The sequence below is a fragment of the Pan paniscus genome, chromosome 2, assembly GCF_029289425.2.
Source record: "Pan paniscus chromosome 2, NHGRI_mPanPan1-v2.0_pri, whole genome shotgun sequence".
Classification (NCBI taxonomy): Eukaryota; Metazoa; Chordata; class Mammalia; order Primates; family Hominidae; genus Pan; species Pan paniscus.
The window spans coordinates 45,383,631-45,400,682 of NC_085926.1; the positions used below are offsets into that span (position 1 = coordinate 45,383,631).

At 37.6% G+C, this 17,052-nt stretch overlaps 1 protein-coding gene across 2 annotated transcripts in view; it reads left to right on the forward strand.

Annotated features, from left to right (window-relative positions):
• LARS2 (leucyl-tRNA synthetase 2, mitochondrial) overlaps positions 1-17,052 on the forward strand; it is a 159,883-nt gene that overhangs the window by 30,476 nt on the left and 112,355 nt on the right. For both annotated transcript variants that reach the window (XM_003818489.5, XM_008971820.5), the window contains one exon: positions 861-921. In XM_003818489.5, the coding sequence (XP_003818537.1) occupies positions 861-921 (61 nt within the window). The remainder of the gene's footprint in view (positions 1-860; positions 922-17,052) is intronic.

The window sequence follows — 17,052 nt, forward strand, 5'->3', positions numbered from 1 at the left end:
TTCCCTTCTTGCCAGCAGATCACCTTGAGCAAATTACTTAACTTCTCTTTACTTATTTGTGCTTCAGTTTACTTATCTGTAAAAGAGGGATAGTCATAGTTCCTATCTCATGTGATTGGATAAAGATTAAGCACTTCTCTGCAAAGTGCTTAGCATAGGGTCTTGCATTAAATAAGCTGCCATTAGCTAATCAGAGATTATACAGAAGATTTTTTCATGGTTTTTCATATTTTTAGTCTGCTAGAAACTAAAAGAGGATGCAGTAGAAATGAATTAGTCCTTTTTCTTTAAAAAAATGAAAGAGAAAAAGGTTTATTTCTTTATTCCATGTTATATTATAAGTTGGTTTACCTGTTTATCTCCCTGTTTCTCAATGGTGGATAGTTTTAGGTTTTAGGATTTACATTTTCATTAACAAAGCAGTGTGTGGTTTCTTTTGGATTCCCACAATTTATATATTAAGGCTTTTGTTTTCAGCCACTTTTAAACTTATAAATGCTTGCAAGCTTAAATAATATGGCTTAAATGCTTGCAGAATATTGACGTCTGGACGGGCCAGCAGTGCACATCTCAAAGGGGTTGCCTATTTGAATGGCCAGGGGAAGGGGCAGTCCTCAAGGCCAAAGACCATTGTGGTTTCTAGTGGATTCTGTATATGTCCAAATAATGGGTGTCTTCTAATCTGTTGGTATTTTTTGCTGATTCTTAATGGTTGATTTTTCTGCTAGGGCAAAGCAACACTTAAAACCCATTTGAATAATTTAGACTTTTTCAGTTTCCCTTTACATTCTCAAAGTGTAGTTTGTGTATGGCTTTAATCCCCCCTCTAAAAACCAAACCTTTTTCCCATTGTTTCACAGTAATATTAAACACATGAGGAAACAGCTTGATCGGCTGGGTCTGTGTTTCAGCTGGGATAGGGTAAGTCAACTCTTTTTCCTGAAAGGTCGTCATTTTAAGGAAGGACTTGATGGCAGGGAGCACTCCTCTTCCTCTTTGAGTTGGGAGAAGGCAAGGGTGGGAGGCAGGAAGCAGGAGGGAAGGATTAGCACTCTTCAAAAAAGTATCCTGAGTGGATAATTTGCTTGGAAACAAGTAATTTTCTGTGGGATTAAACTGAGAGTTAACTTCCTATTTAACTTTGGAGTTGGCTGTGATTTCTGTGTGGCAAAAGATTTACACAAGGATTTCTCTAGTTCTCAGCAATAGTTTTAAAAGACTGTTGGAATCTATATTAAAGTGATTAAATATCAATCCATCTGGTCCTTGAAGTAATTAGACATTGATTGACCATTTATTTACCTTTTGTTTTAAGTTCAGAAGTGAGGCTCATAACAGCCCATAATTATTCTGTCACATATAATCTTTTGGTGTTAGACACTTTCAAACTGTACATTAAATCAGTGGAGAATCAGTGGAGAATTCCAGACCCACGAGGAGTTCATGGAAAGCCACCTGGCTGTTTGGAACACTCATGTGTTGCAAACAAATTGTGAACTGGGCCCTTCAAAGCTGTGGCCCAAGGCCCACCCTTTAGACTTTGAAGAATAGTCTGTTAGGTAAGATGGACTGTTGCTTGTCTCCTCCACGAAGGGCCCCTTCCAATGCCACAGTCCCTCTTAACATCCCATTTACTCCACAAAACGATTGGGGTTTTCATTGCTGGGCCTGTCAAGTTTATGTTGTTTTCTTTACTAGAAGCATTGGAACAAATGCAAATGAGGCCTCCTCATCCCTCTCCCCAACAATTTCTTAAATGATTGAAATTTGATGAGTACAGTGAAAAAGAACAAAAGTCAAACACATTTGAATAAGCCCTGAATTATTATTTCCTCACACCAGAGTCAAGTTGTCCTGAGGTGCCAATAGGGAATCGCTCATAGAGAATGAAATACGGTCACAGGCAGAGAGAACTGAGTATTGGCCAGAGCTCTTTCAGGATGAGAGTGTTGATTCCTTGAGGGCAAAGTGGACTCAATAACCCTTTAGAGTGATAACTAGCCTAGTCCTTCACAGGAATATCAACCATAAATGACTTAAAAGTTGTTAGATTGTTTTCCTAATCATCACAGAGGATTAGAACATACAGAAAAGTATAAAGAACATAATGTGGCTAATTTAATATTTTGGTATGGTTCCTTGCAGTCTTTTATTTTGGAATTATAAACATTTATATAATTTACAAAGTTCAAATCAATATGCATATATTTTTTGTCTTGAATATTTTTATATCTCATTAACTATTTGAAAAAGTGACTTTTATAGCTGAGCAGTTTTTTGTTTTATGAATATATTATAATTAAGCTATCTCTTATTATACATTTAGATAGATTCTAATGTTTCTCTATTATAAATGCAGATTCTCAATCCTTCTTGTGCAAATCCGAAGTCCAGAAAGCTCTGAAAACTGAAAGTTTTTTCATAATTTATTTCACTGTTAAACCTGAATTGAACTGATATTTATCTCACTAAAAATGAGTATTCATATATTTTACTGTAAGAATAGTAAAATTACCAAGTAATATCCCAGACCTAGTTAGATAAATGCACTATTTTCTTTTAATTTCCAAAAAATCTTAATTCTGAGGCACATTTGGCTGACAGCATTTCAGATAAGGGATTTTGAACCTCTAATTCAATGATGTAGATAAATATCACCACTTCTACTACCATTGTCTGTTACTGAACACTTACCATGGGCCAGGTACAGAGTAGGTATGACCTTATTATCTCTTTGGATCCCTAGAGAGCTCTAAAAGGCAGGTACTTTTATTGACGTCATTTTATTGCTGGTCACCCAAGTGGCAAGGCTGGGCTGATGCATTGGTCAAGTTATGACTGCCGTGCTCCTCCCCCAAACTTAAGGCAGAAATCTTAGTGCAGATGATCCTGGACTTACAAGGGGGTTATCCTAAATTGAATAAGCCTGTCCTAAATTGAAAATATTGTAGGCATATAATACATCTAACCATCATAGCTTCACCTAACCTACCTTAAATGTGCTCAGGACACTTACATTAACGTACAGTTGGGCAAAATCATCTGACAACACAGTCTCTTGCAGAGTATCGGTTGTTTACCCTCATGACTGTGTGGCTAACTGGGAGCCGAGGCTCAGTTTTGCTGCCCAGCATCTCGAGAGTATCATACTGCTTTCTACTGAATGCATATCTCTTTCACATCATTGCACCACTGTAAAGTCGAAAAATTGTTAAGGCAAGCTGTCATAAGTTGGGAACCATCTATACACATATTTTATTATTTCCTTAAAATGAATTCTCAAAAAATCAAGAACAAATTTTGGTATTTATTGCCAAATTACCCTCCATAAAGGCTATACAAATTTCCTTTCTCAAGTTATACAGTTATTTTCATTTGTATTTCCTTTATTATTAGTGATTGTGAGGTTTTTTCATGTGTTTAATGAATGTTTGAATTTGAACAGGGTATGTATGTGAATGGTCTAATCATGTGTTTTCCCATATAGATAGGAGGTGTTTGTCCTTTTTTTAATGGTTTTTGTTACAAATAATTTTCCTCAGTCTGTCATTTTCCTTGCATTTTGTTTATAGTTGAATATTATTAGCATACAGATATGTACTTAGACCTTCTTTGAGATAGGATAAATAACATATTTTCTTCTTGATTCTTTGTGATTTAAGTTTTACACTTCACTGGAATTATTTTAGTATATGAGATAAGACAAGGAATTACTACTTTTTCTAAATCACCAGTTGATTAAAAAAAATTTTCAAACAATCCCTTCTCTTTGTTGATTTAAAAGGCAAACTTTATAATAGACCAAGTTATTTCGTCCTATCATTATACACCAAGTTCTGTTTGTGTTCATTTGATCCATTTATCCATTTATTATTTCATGACTAAACTATTTTTAATTACAATTGCTTTTAATACTTGGCAACAGAAGTTTTCTCTCATTGTCTGATATTAGCAATGCCATCTCCACTTTCTGTTGTTTATTAAAAAAAAAACTTTTAGCCTTTATTTGTTGACTTCTATTGGTACATCATTTATAGATACAATTAATTGAAAAAATTAAAAGATGGGCAAATATATGGGGGAAACCTTTGGGGCAATTTGGAGTCTTTGTGTTTAATAGGAAAGTGAAAAGCTATTTGTATTTATTTTCATAACTCGTATTTATTTTCATAACTCGTACTTATTTTCTAATTAAACTTTTTAAAACGTAGTTTTAGACTTCTTTTTTTAATGATGTCTTGCCTTTGGATTCTGTTTTCTATTATCTATAGAGACTTGAAAAGTATCAATTCCATTGTTCGATCTGCTAAAAGATAGCTTTAAGAGTGCTTTTTGAAAATAATTTGTATCAACATAAAAAATAGTGTATTTCTCTTGATCCTCATGTATGATAAGAAAAGTAGCAGGTAATTAACATTTCCCATTTTCTAAATCTATTTTCCAGGGGTTTTTTGTTGTTGGTTTTTATGGGGCTATATCCTGAGATGTTAGTCCTAATTTACTGTTTCATTGTTTTTGTTTTTGTTTTTTAGACAGAGTCTTACTCTGTCACCCAGGCTGGAGTGCAGTGGTGCGATCTCAGCTCATTGTAACCTCTGCCTCCCGGGTTCAAGTGATTCTTGTGCCTCGGCCTCCTCAGTAGCTGGGATTACAGGCACGCACCACTACACCCGGCTTATTTTTGCATTGTTGAAGAGACGGGGTTCTGCCCATGTTGTCCAGACTGGTCTCAAATTGCTGGCCTCAAGTGATCCATTGTGCCTGGCCGGTTTACTGTTATATTGCAATTTTTCTAATCATGTATCATTTCTTAACCATTGTATTTGATATTCACTTCCAGTTTTACAATCATATTCATAGCAATTATTTAAATTTTAATGCTCTTTAATTTCACAGCTTACAAGAAGACCTTTTAAAGGACAATCGTTCATTTAAAATTTTTTCATTTCTGAACATTTTTAAAACTTTGTTTTAACTCTTGGTTTGGTGTGATCTTCGCCCAGGTGTCACAGGTTACTTTCATAACTAAGAATGACTGCTGCTTTCACCTACAAACAGCAACTTACTGGGATATAGAATCTTTCATTCATTATCTTTTTTCTTTCTTATCTCTGTAGTAGACCTTGATCTATTGTCTTTTTAAAAAATACTTATAGGCTTGCAGGAAGTTGCCAGGATAGTACAGAGAGATCCTGTGTGCTCTTTACCCAGCTTTGCCCAATGATAACATTTTACATAATGTAATATAATATCAAACCAGGAAGCTGCCTTCGGTACAATACTATTATTAATAAGTAGAGTGCAAGTCTTATTCAGATTTCACCAGTTTTTAGATGTAATCATTTGTGTCTATTTGTGTGTGTAGAGTAGTATAGGTTCTCCTTAACTTAAAGTGAGGTTACATCACAATAAACACATTGTAAGTTGAAAATATCATAGAGTCGAAAATACATTTAATACACATAACCTAATGAATGTAATACTTTAGCCTACCTTAAATAGGCTCAGAACACCTATATTGGCCTACAGTTGGGCAAAATCATCTAACACAAAACCTATTCTGTAATAATAGTGAATATTGAATGTTGAATATCTTATGTAATTTATTGGTGTTCTATTGAATGTGTATCACTTCCACACTATTGTAAAGTCAAAATATAGGTCTAACCATTGTACATCAAGGACTATCAGTAGTAGTAGTAGTGTAGCAGCAGCATCAGTAGTAGTAGTTCTATATGATTTAATTACATGTGTAGATTTGTGTAACCACCACCACCTGATCCATTGTATTTTGATGGAGAAGTCTGAGGGCAGCCAGAATTGTCTCTGTACATATAGTAATCCTTCCATCTGTATTTTGATGCTTGTTTTTTTTATTCTTTTCTTCTTTGCCCTTGCCATTTTCCATTTTTCGTCAGAGTGTATCTCAGTGTCAATTCGTTTGCTTTAATTTTGCCTGGTGCTCAGTGACCACTTTTGATTAACAGTTGTAGGTCTTTCATTGTGACAGTTTCATAGGAGCCCTTTCTCAAGAACACTGTCCGTATACTCATTTCATTGTCTTCCATTGTTATCACCATCTCTCTCATGATTTTGGTCTCCTTTTTATTCTCTACCTTCTGGAAGAACTTTTTCATGTTTGCTTTTTATACCACTGATTCTATTTCTGTACAATCAATGTGGTTTTGTATGGTTTCTAGTACAGATATTAGTTTTGTATTTTTAGATTTATTATTATTTTTTCTTATCTCATTCAGTTCCCATTTTTTTTCTGAATCCTTTTGGCCAGATGCTCTATTTTCCTTCTTGTTTTTCTATCTTATTTATCTTCATAGACCTTATATGTTCAGAAATTTTCCTAAATACTAGGAGATGCCCTTGAAGATTTATTTTTGTTTCCTGTAATAAATGTTTTTTACAACTTTGGGATGCTGTGTTCTTGTCTGTTTGGGAATCTTTTCTTAGGCATCTGTATATTCTCCCTCATTTCCTGATTGAGGGGGACTAGTGTATCAATTTGGAGCTTTATCAGCCAGAGGGAGTGGAGTAGAAGCTGCCCTATAAGGCTGTTGTTCACTGAAACAAACTCAGAATGTGACCTCACACTCGTCCCTGCAAGCCATGTGGGCTAAGAGAGATTTAGAGTGTGGTTATCTGCAGAGCTGCGGAAGAGTTTGTTTGTGAATGGAAGTGGTCAGCAGCACAGCCACATCAGAGCCATGCTCTATCAGAATTTTTACTGGGACAGGCTTTTGGTGATTTCAGGCCCTTCCAAGTTTTGTCCATCAGTGCCTCATAGCCTGTATAAAGTAGGGTGAACATTGAGGTGTTCATGGTGTTCCCCACCATCAGCACATATATCTTTGCTTCTATTTGTCTTTCTCTCCATCATGTAATTTTCATCTGTAAAGAATCTGTTATTGCTGAATAGACAATATATAGCAGTATGTAGCTTTTAAGGTGAAGGCTCTTGTCTGTCTTGCTTGCTTGCTTTCGTGTAATCACAATTCCATCATCACACCTAAAACGCTTGATGACAATGCCTTAGCATCACGGAATCTCAGTTTGCAAATTTTTCTGGTTTTCTTATAAGCCTTTTTTTTTCTTTCCTTTTCTTTTCTTTTTTTTTTTTTTAATATTGTGGGTTTGATTGGCTACACTTCTCTTAGCCTTCTCTTCCCACCGTCATGTTGTTACAGTAGTTTAGGAGCAGTGCTCTCTTTCCATCCAAAACATATAGACTCTGAATCATTTCTGCCTCAGTTTATTTTAAAAGACAGCACGATTTGTATGATTACAAAGTGAAAATTATTATTACTTCAAAGCCCGTATTACCTTGGCACCTTATTTTCATAGAGAACTGGACCTCTGATAGGAGGCTTGAACTAATAACGAAGCCTCCAGAATAATAGAAAGACATTATTATTTTTTATCTTAAAAGAATTTAAAGAATAGCTTAAAACAAAAAGAACTTAAGGGCAAGAGAATGCATGAAAACTCAGTGGGGAAGATTCCCTTTGCAAGAGCTAGCAGTGGTTGCCTTGACAACATGTCACAGGCACCCGAAGTGTTTGACCCGCCCAGTCCTCTTTCAAGTGCTCACAGAGGTGGGGCACTTTGTCTAGCAGATCTCCGGCTCTGGATTACTTGTTCTCCCTCAGAGTCAGAAATTAACCTTTTCCTGAAGGTTTTTCCTTTAGTTAGGAGGGGAAAGGCAGTACCTTTGTTTTAGCTGAAAGATTTGGCAGCTTACCTATTTTTAGGATGGTTGGTGTTGACACATAAGGGGTAGTGTAGTCTGTCACCTTGAGGCCAGGGACCACATCTCATTAATAGACGGTACACTTGCAGTTGACCTCATGAGGAGCTGTGCCCACTCTGTGCTTGCCGGTCAAAAACATATGAGGTGTGTTTTTCATCGCTTCAGCCAGGACAGTGTTCTGGCAGTCTTCAGCCTTAACTAAAGAGGGATGTCTCCTGGGGCTGCCCAGCAAATGTAGCTCTTCAAGGAAGTTATTTGTTTTGTCCACAGCCCCAGCTGGTAGTCATGAGCCCTGTCAGGTCATCCCCATCAAGGATGTACACTCTGGCTAATGGAATAGAATTTCCTGATGCAATGCTTGTTGAGTGCTTTCAGGAGACAGGATCTTGGCTCATCTTGGAGACCTCAGTTTTGGTGATGGATCTGGCTATTAACACTTGGTGGGCATGGTCTGTTGCCCCTCTGAGCCTCAGCTTCTTGCCAAGGGAATGCTTCTTGTCATAAGATTAGGTTACTCTTTAAATGCCTTAGAAAATAAGGGTACAAAATCTCTCTCTTCCTGACTGAATCAGGCCTCCAGATCAGTCTTCTACATCAGCCAGGTACAACATTTGATAGAATGGGAGACTACAGTTATACGGATACGATGGGCATCAGGAGCAGTATTTAAAAGGTCTTGAAGATGAGATTGTTATTCCATGAAAATAACAAGGATTATTTTTACATATACTTACAGCAGTGGTTCTCAAACTTTGGCAAGCATCAGAATCACCAAGAGGGCTTGTTAAAGCACAGATCTCTGGCCCCATCCTCAGTTTCTGAATGTGTAGGTCTGTGATTTTGTTTTTCTATTCAGAAAAAGGAATCTTAGGAATGATCATGCTTCCAAACCTTATTAGGTAGGAATCAAAATACAGGCCCATCATCAATTCTTTCTGACATAAGGTAGAACATGAATGAATAATAAAAACAACTTTTGGAAAAACTAGGTAATGTTTTGCAAATACAAGACTTACTTTTAATAACTTCCTTTTACTGTGAAATGCTAGACATATATAGACTAGAGCATAAAACATGTATGTATAACTTAATACATTATAGTAATGTATAGCTACTACCTAGATTGAGAAATAAAACATCTCCTGCACCCAGAGGCTCGGCTCAACATGTGTCCTCCTCCAGTCACAACTCTGTCTCTCCTCTCTATAAGTAACCACTGTTCTGACATTGATGATCATTACTGCCTTGCTTTCCTTTTTTTTCTTTCTTTTTTTTTTGGGGGGCAGAGTTTTGCTCTTCTTGCTCAGGCTGGAGTACAATGGCGCGATCTTGGCTCACTGCAACCTCTGCCTCCCTCATTGAAGCAATTCTCCTGCCTCAGCCTCCCAAGTAGCTGGGATTACAGGTGTGCACCACCACACCCAGCTAATTTTGTATTTTTAGTACAGATGGGGTTTCACCGTGTTGGCCAGGCTGTTCTCAAACTCCTGACCTCAAGTGATCCACCCGCCTCGGCCTCCCAAAGTGCTGGGATTACAGGCGTGAGCCACCACGCCTGGCCACTGCCTTGTTTTCAATGTAGTTTTACCACTACATATGTGTTTGGGTTTTTTGGTTCTTTTTCTAGGATTTTTAAATTATGGTAATGTTCACATAACAAAAACGTACTATCTTAACCTGTTTTTTTTTTTTTTTTTTTTTTGAGATGGATTCTTGCTCTATCACCCAGGCTGGAGTGCAGTGGCGCGATCTCGGCTCACTGCAAGCTCCACCTCCTAGGCTCACGCCATTCTCCTGCCTCAGCCGCCCAAGTAGCTGGGACTACAGATGCCTGCCACCACACCCGGATAATTTTTTTTATATTTTTAGTAGAGACAGGGTTTCACCGTGTTAGCCAGGATGGTCTCAATCTCCTGACCTCGTGATCCACCCGCCTCAGCCTCCCAAAGTGCTGGGATTACAGGCGTGAGCCACCGTGCCCAGCCTATCTTAACCATTTTTAAGTGCCAGTTCATTGCTATTAAGTACATTCATATTGTGGTGCAACCATTATCACTCTTCATCTCCAGATGAACTCCTTACCTACGTACAGTTTTTAAAGTTGTATCAATGGAATAACATAGTATGTGTTCTTTGGTGTCTAGCTTTAACTCAACACTTTTTCCCCTCTATTTTTTATTATAACAATACAAATTTTCAAACACTTAGAAAGGTTGAAAGAATAGTACAATAAACATTCATATACCTTTCACCTAGATTCAATAATTATTGCTGTATTCGCTTTATCTCTTTTTATTTATACATATTATATATATATATATTTTTCCCCCTGAATTATTTGAGTATGTATTGCAGACATCATGGCTCTTGACCCCAAAGTACTTCAGCATTCCTATCTGAGTAAGTAGGAAGTTTTCTGACACAGCCATAATACCATTTTGAAAACTAAGAAAATTAACAGTAATTCCATAACGTTATTTATAATCCAATTTATATGGGAATTTCCCACTTGCCCCAAGAATGTCTTTTATAGTTGTTTTTACTCTAGATAAGTCCCCTGCATTAGTTTTCTGCTGTTACCATAACAAATTATCACAAACTTAGCATCTTAAAACAACATCAGCGTATTATCTGACAGTTTCTGTAGGTCAGAAGTTTGGGTGAGCTTGATAGGGTCCTCTGCGAGGGTCTTACAAGGCCAAAATCAAGGTGTTGGTAGAACTGTGTTCCTTACTGGGTCCTCTGGGGAAAAATCCACTTCTGAGATCATTTAGGTTGTTGGTTGAATTCATTTCCTTGGCAACTGTAGGACAGGTCCCTGTTTCCATACTGGTCATCAGCCAGGGATTGGTCTTTGCTTCTAGAGGCTGCTTGCATTTCTTCTCAAGCCTTCCACATGGCCCCCTCCAGCAATGCATTCCCTCTCATGCTTCAGATCTCTCCCATTCCAGCCAGAGGAAGATTTCTGCTTTTGCATACCCATTTGATTACATTGGACCACCTGGATAATTTAGGACACCCTTCTTATTTTAATTACATCTGCAAAATTCCTTTTGCCATTTAACTAACATATTCACAGGTTCAAGGGATTAGGGCATGGACATCTTTGAGGTGGTAATTCAGCCTACCACATCCTTCTGCATTTTTTTTTTTTTTTTTTTTTTTTTTTTTTTTTGAGATAGGGTTTTGCTCTGTCACCCAGGCTGGAGTGCAGTGTTGCGATCTCAGCTAACTACAACTGCTGCTTCCTGGGCTTAAGTGATTCTCCCACCTCAGCCTCCCGAGTAGCTGGGACTACAGGCACCTGCCACCACGCCCAGCTGATTTTTGTATTTTTTTTGGAGATGGGGTTTTGCCATGTTTTCCAGGCTGGTCTTGAACTAGTGAGGTCAAGTGATCCACCTGCCTCAGGCTCCCAAAGTGCTGGACTTACAGGCATGAGCCACCATGCCCAGCCTCTTTTTTTTTTTGAGACAGAGTCTTGCTCTGTCGCCCAGGCTGGAGTGTAGTGGCGCGATCTCGGCTCCCTGCAAGCTTGGCCTCCTGGGACTACAGGCGCCCGCCACCACGCCTGGCTAATTTTTTTTGTATTTTTAGTAGAGATGGGGTTTCACTGTGTTAGCCAGGATGGTTTCAATCTCCTGACTTTGTGATCCGCCCGCCTCGGCCTCCCAAAGTGCTAGGATTACAGGCGTGAGCCACTGCGCCCGGCCTTTTTTTTTTTTTTTTTTTAATTTTTTTGAGACGGAGTCTGGCTCTGTCGCCCAGGCTGGAGTGCAGTGGCGCGATCACGGCTCACCGCAAGCTCAGCCTCCCGGGTTCACGCCATTCTCCTGCCTCAGCCTCCTGAGTAGCTGGGACTATAGGCGCCTGCCACCATGCCCCACTAAATTTTTTTGTATTTTTAGTAGAGACTGGGTTTCACCGTGTTAGCCAGGATGGTTTTGATCTCCTGACCTCGTGATCCGCCCGCCTCGGCCTCCCAAAGTGCTAGGATTACAGGCGTGAGCCACTGCGCCCGGCCAATTTTTTTTTTTTTTTTTTTTTTTTTTGAGTCGGAGTCTCGCCCTGTGGCCCAGGATGGAGTGCCGTGGCGCGATCTCAGCTCACTGCGAGCTTCACCTCCCAAGTTCACGTCATTCTCCTGCCTCAGCCTCCCGGGTAGCTGGGACTACAGGCGCCCGCCACCACGCCGGGCTAATTTTTTTGTATTTTTAGTAGAGACAGGGTTTCACCGTGTTAGCCAGGATGGTCTCGATCCCCTGACCTCATGATCCGCCCATCTCGGCCTCCCAAAGTGCTGGGATTATAGGCTTGAGCCACCGCGTCCGGCCCAGTTTTTATTTTTTAATGGTTGTTATGGACTGAATGTATCCCTCTAAAATTCATATGTTGAATCTCTAATCCCCAATGTGATGATACTAGGAAGTAAAGCCCTTGGGAGATAATTAGGTTTAGATGAGGACATGAGGATGGGATCCTCATGATGAAATTAGTACCCTTAAATGAAGAGACCAGATAGCCCTCCCCCCGAGTCCCTATCTCTCCCTGCCATGTAAGGACACAGCAATACGACAGACTTCTGCAAGTCAGGAAGAGGGTCCTCACCAAGAACCCAATCGGCCAGCCCCTTGGTCTTGGTTTCCCAACCTTCAGAACTGTGAAAAATAAATGTTTGTTGTTTAAGCTACCCAGTCTGTACTATTTTGTTATAGCAACCCAAGCTGACTAAGATAAATCGCTTGTACCTCTACTTTTTGTTTTCTATATAATTTAAGAGACTAATACATTTAAAAAAATTATTAACCTAAAAGCTATTCTTGCAACTTTGGTTTGAAACTCCACTTTTTGTTGTCTACATAATTTAAGAGAAGAATACATTATAAAAAACAACTATTACTTTATGTTTTTGGACACACAGTGTATAAAGATGTAATTATGTGACATCAATAACTGAAAAGATTAGGGACAGAGCTGTATAGAGGCAGTTCATGTATGTTACTCAAGTTGAGCTGGTATAAATTCAAATGGGAATGTTATAACTTTTGGGTGTTAAATATAATCCCCATGGTAACCACAAAGAAAATAGTTATAGAATATACACAGAAGGAAATGAGAAGGGAATCACATTTTACTACCAAAAAAAAAAAAATCAGGTAAATACAAAAGACAGTAATGCAGGAAATGAGGAACAAAAAAGCTACAAGGCATATGAAAAACAAATAGCAAAATGACAGAAGTCTCTCCCTATCAGTAATTACTTTAAAAATAAATGGCTCAAAATCTTCAGTCAAAAGACAGATATTGGAAAAATGTATTAAAAAGCATGATCCATCTATATGCTGTCTCCAGCAGACTCATTTTAGATCCAAAGACACAAATAAGCTGAAAGTGAAAGGCTGAAAAAAGATATTTCATGCAAATAGTAATGAAAAGAGAGCAAGGGTGCCTGTAGTGATCAGACAAAATAGACTTTAAATGAGAAAAGGTTACAAAAGACAAAGAAGAGCATTATAAATAAAAGGCTTAATACAATAAGGTATAACTATTATAAATGTTTATGTACCTAATAATAGACCATCAAAATAACTGAATCAAAAATGGACAGAATTGAAGAGAGAAATAGACAGTTCCACAGTAATAGTTGGAGACTTTTGTACCCCACTCTCAATGGATAGAACAACCGGACAGAAAATAAGTAAGGAAATAGGGGACTTGAAAAATGCAATAAACAAACTAGGTCTAACAGACACACAGAACACTCTACATGACAACAGAGTACACATTTTTCGCAAGTGCACATGGGACATTCTCCAGGATAAACCATATATTAGGCCACAAATTAAGTCTAAATAGATTTTAAAAGATATATAAAGCATCTTCTCAGACCACAATGGTATGAAGTTAGAAATCAGTAACAGGAGGAAAACTGGAAAATTTGCATATTTGTGTAATTAAACAACACGCTCTTAAACAACAAATGGATTAAAAAATCACAAGGGAAATTAAAAAATACTTAGAGATGAATGAAAATGAAAACAACATACAGTCTTATGGAATACAGCAAAAAAGTGCCAAGTGGGAAATTTATAGCTATAAATGTTTGCATTAAAAAACAAAGATGTCAAATAAACAACTTTACCACTTACGGAACTACAAAGAGAAGAACAAAGTAAATGCAAAGCCAGCAGAAGAAGGAAATAAATATTAGAGTAAAGATAAGCAAAATAGACAACAGAGAATAGAGAAAATTAATGAAACTGAAAGTTGATTCTTTGAAAAAATCAACAAAATCGACAGATTTAGGATTGCTGTGTCTTCCTGGTGATTTACCCTTATATAATTGTGTAATGTCTGTCACTAGTAATTTTCTTTGGTCTGAAGTCTATTTTATGATATTTTACTATGAAGCGTATATGAAATATATTTTACTTTGAAGTGTACATTAAGTGTACTTTATAATATGTTAATATAGCCACTTTTTTTAACTTACTTCATCTTACATTAATATAGCCACTTTTTCTTTTGATTAATTTTTGCATAGTATGTCTTTTGTCATCTTTTTACTTTCAACCCACTTATTATATTTGAAGTGGGTTTTTTGTAAATTGAAAACAGTTGGGTCATTTTTAAAATACATTCTTCCAATCTCTTAATTGGCATGTGTAGACCATTTACATGTAATATAATTATTGATCTATTAAGACTTAAGTCTAGCATTTATTTGTTTTCTGGTATCTCCTGTTTTTGTTTCTGTTTTCTTTTTCTGCATTTCTATGAGTAAATTGAACCTTTTTTAGAATTCCATTTTGATTTATCTATAGTGTGTTTTAGTATCCCATTGGGTAGCTTTTTTATTAGTTGCTTAGGTGTTATGTTATAATGTAGCACAATCTACTGGTATGGTCATTTTACCAGTTTAAATAAAGTGTAGAGACCTTACTTCCCTTTGCATGCATTTACTTACTCTTTCCCATTTGTAACAATTGTTTTAAATGTTTCCTCTATGTACATTGAAATCCACATAGACAATGATAATTTTTGCTTCAACCATCAAATACAATTCAGAAAACTCAAGAGAAAGAAAGTCTATCGTATTTACCCCTATTTTTGCATCTCTCATTGCTCTTTTTTTATTAATGTTCTAAGATTCCTTCTTTTATTATTTTTCTTCTGCATAGAGAACTTTCTTTAGCCATTCCTTTAGAGTAGACCTGCTTAATGACAAATTCCCTTTGTTTTTCTTTATCTAAGAATGCTTGATTTCCCCTTCGTTTCTGAAGGATATTTTCAAGAGATATGGAATTTTGGGTTAACAGTTCTTTTCTTTTAGTACTTGAAAAATGTGCCACTTCTTTCAGGCCTCTGTGGTTTCTGATAAATCTGCTGTCTTTGAATTTTCTTCCTGTAGGTAATGCATTATTTCTCTCTGGCTGCTTTCAATATTTTTTTCTTTAATTTTCAGAAGTTTGATTATGATGTGTTTTGGAGTAGATTTCTTTGGGTGTATCTTGTTTGGTGTTCACTTAGCTTCTTGCGTCTGTATGTTTCTGTTGTTGCCAAATTTGAGAGAATTTCAGCAATTATTTTTTTGAATAGTTTTTCAACTCTATTCTTTTTACCCTTGCCTTAGGAGACTCTGATGACATGCATATCAGATCTTTTGTTATAGTTCCACATGTCCCTAAGCTCTATTCATTTTTTTTCCAGTCTGTTTTCTGTCTGTTGTTCATTCAGATTAGGCACATTCAGTTGTTTGGTCTTCAAGTTCACTGATTCCTTTGTCCCTTCCATTCTGCTGGTGAGCCCATCTACTGAGCTTTTATTTGTGTTACTTTATTTATTAGTTCTGAAATGTTCATTTGGTGGTTCTTTATAACTTTCTTTGCTGGGACTTTCTATTTTCTCATTTGATTCAGGTGTGTTCATAATTGCTTGTTGAAGCATTTTTATGCTGTCTGCATAAAATCCTTGTCAGATAGTTTTGACATTTGGGTCATCATGTTGTTGGTGTATGTCGATAATCTTTTCGCATTCAGTTTGAAATCTTCCTGGTTTTAGGTATGGCTAATGATTTTCTATTGAAACCGAGATATTTGGGGATTCTTTTAAGACTGAATTTTACTTAAACCTTATATTTTAGCAGGCCTCCTCTGATATTGCTATGGCAGGTGAAAGGGGCCACTATCTCTTTACTTCCAGGTGGATATGGAAGTCCGGGATCTCCACATGTTCATCACTTATACCTGAGGGGAGAGAGGGTCTCCTTGTTACTGCTGGAAGGATGGAAGTACAAGCTCCCCACTAGCCTTCCACCAGTATCACCCTGACTGTGAGTGGAAAAGCCACCTTGTTACTGTTCCTGTGGGTACAGCTGCCCAAGCTATAATTGTTCTATTTTTCTAGAAGAAAAATAACGTTAATTTTATCTGCAGCATCCTTTGAAAATGTTAGGATCAACAGGACAGAATCATCTGAAAGATGCTTTTGTGATGCCAGTTCTCTAGGTTTCCTGAATAATATAAGGGCTGTTTGTTAGATACAGGCATGTATCCCCACAGGGACTCCGCTGACACCATGGAGAGCACTGAACAGTGTGGAATTCCTGCCTCTCCATTCAACCTCCTCTGACACTGTTTTATCAAGGAGAGGGAGGTGTACCTCATTCCTGCTAGTTGGGGGTAGGAGTCCAGACTTGTCCTGTGGGCTGCACTGATACCACCAAGAGGGGGATGGATTGTTCACTAACGCCCAATAGGGCTAGAAGTCCCAGCTTTCTCCTCAGCTTCCTGTGACACCACCCTGGTAAGGAGGTTTCAATGCCTTATTATTGCCCCTCAAGGGTATAAGTCTAGGCTCTTCGCTAAGCCTTTGCTGGTGGGACTGCAGTTTTTTCTGTGGTATTGGCTGAAGTAGAATGGTTATTGTCTAAAAGTTTTCTATCTTGGCTAGGTTAACCTTTCCTGGTACTTTATCTAGATAGAGGAGTTCAGTCTTTCTTTTCTTCTTTTTATATTTTTTCCTTCTCTTCCCTCCCTCCCTTCCTTCCTACCTTTTCTGTTTTCCTTTCTTTCTCTCCTCTCTCTTCTTTCTTTTTCTTTTCTCTGTACTCATTGGCATTTCTGGGTTACCAGCTTTGTTAGCTGCAATTCTGGGGCTTACCGGGCATTTAAAAAGTCAACAGGACTTACCATTGTCATTCCTTAGGTACTCATGTCCCTAACCTGACTTCTCTTCTTCACTGTTTAGAGTCTTATGTTTCATTCATATATATATTCCAGAGTTTTTAG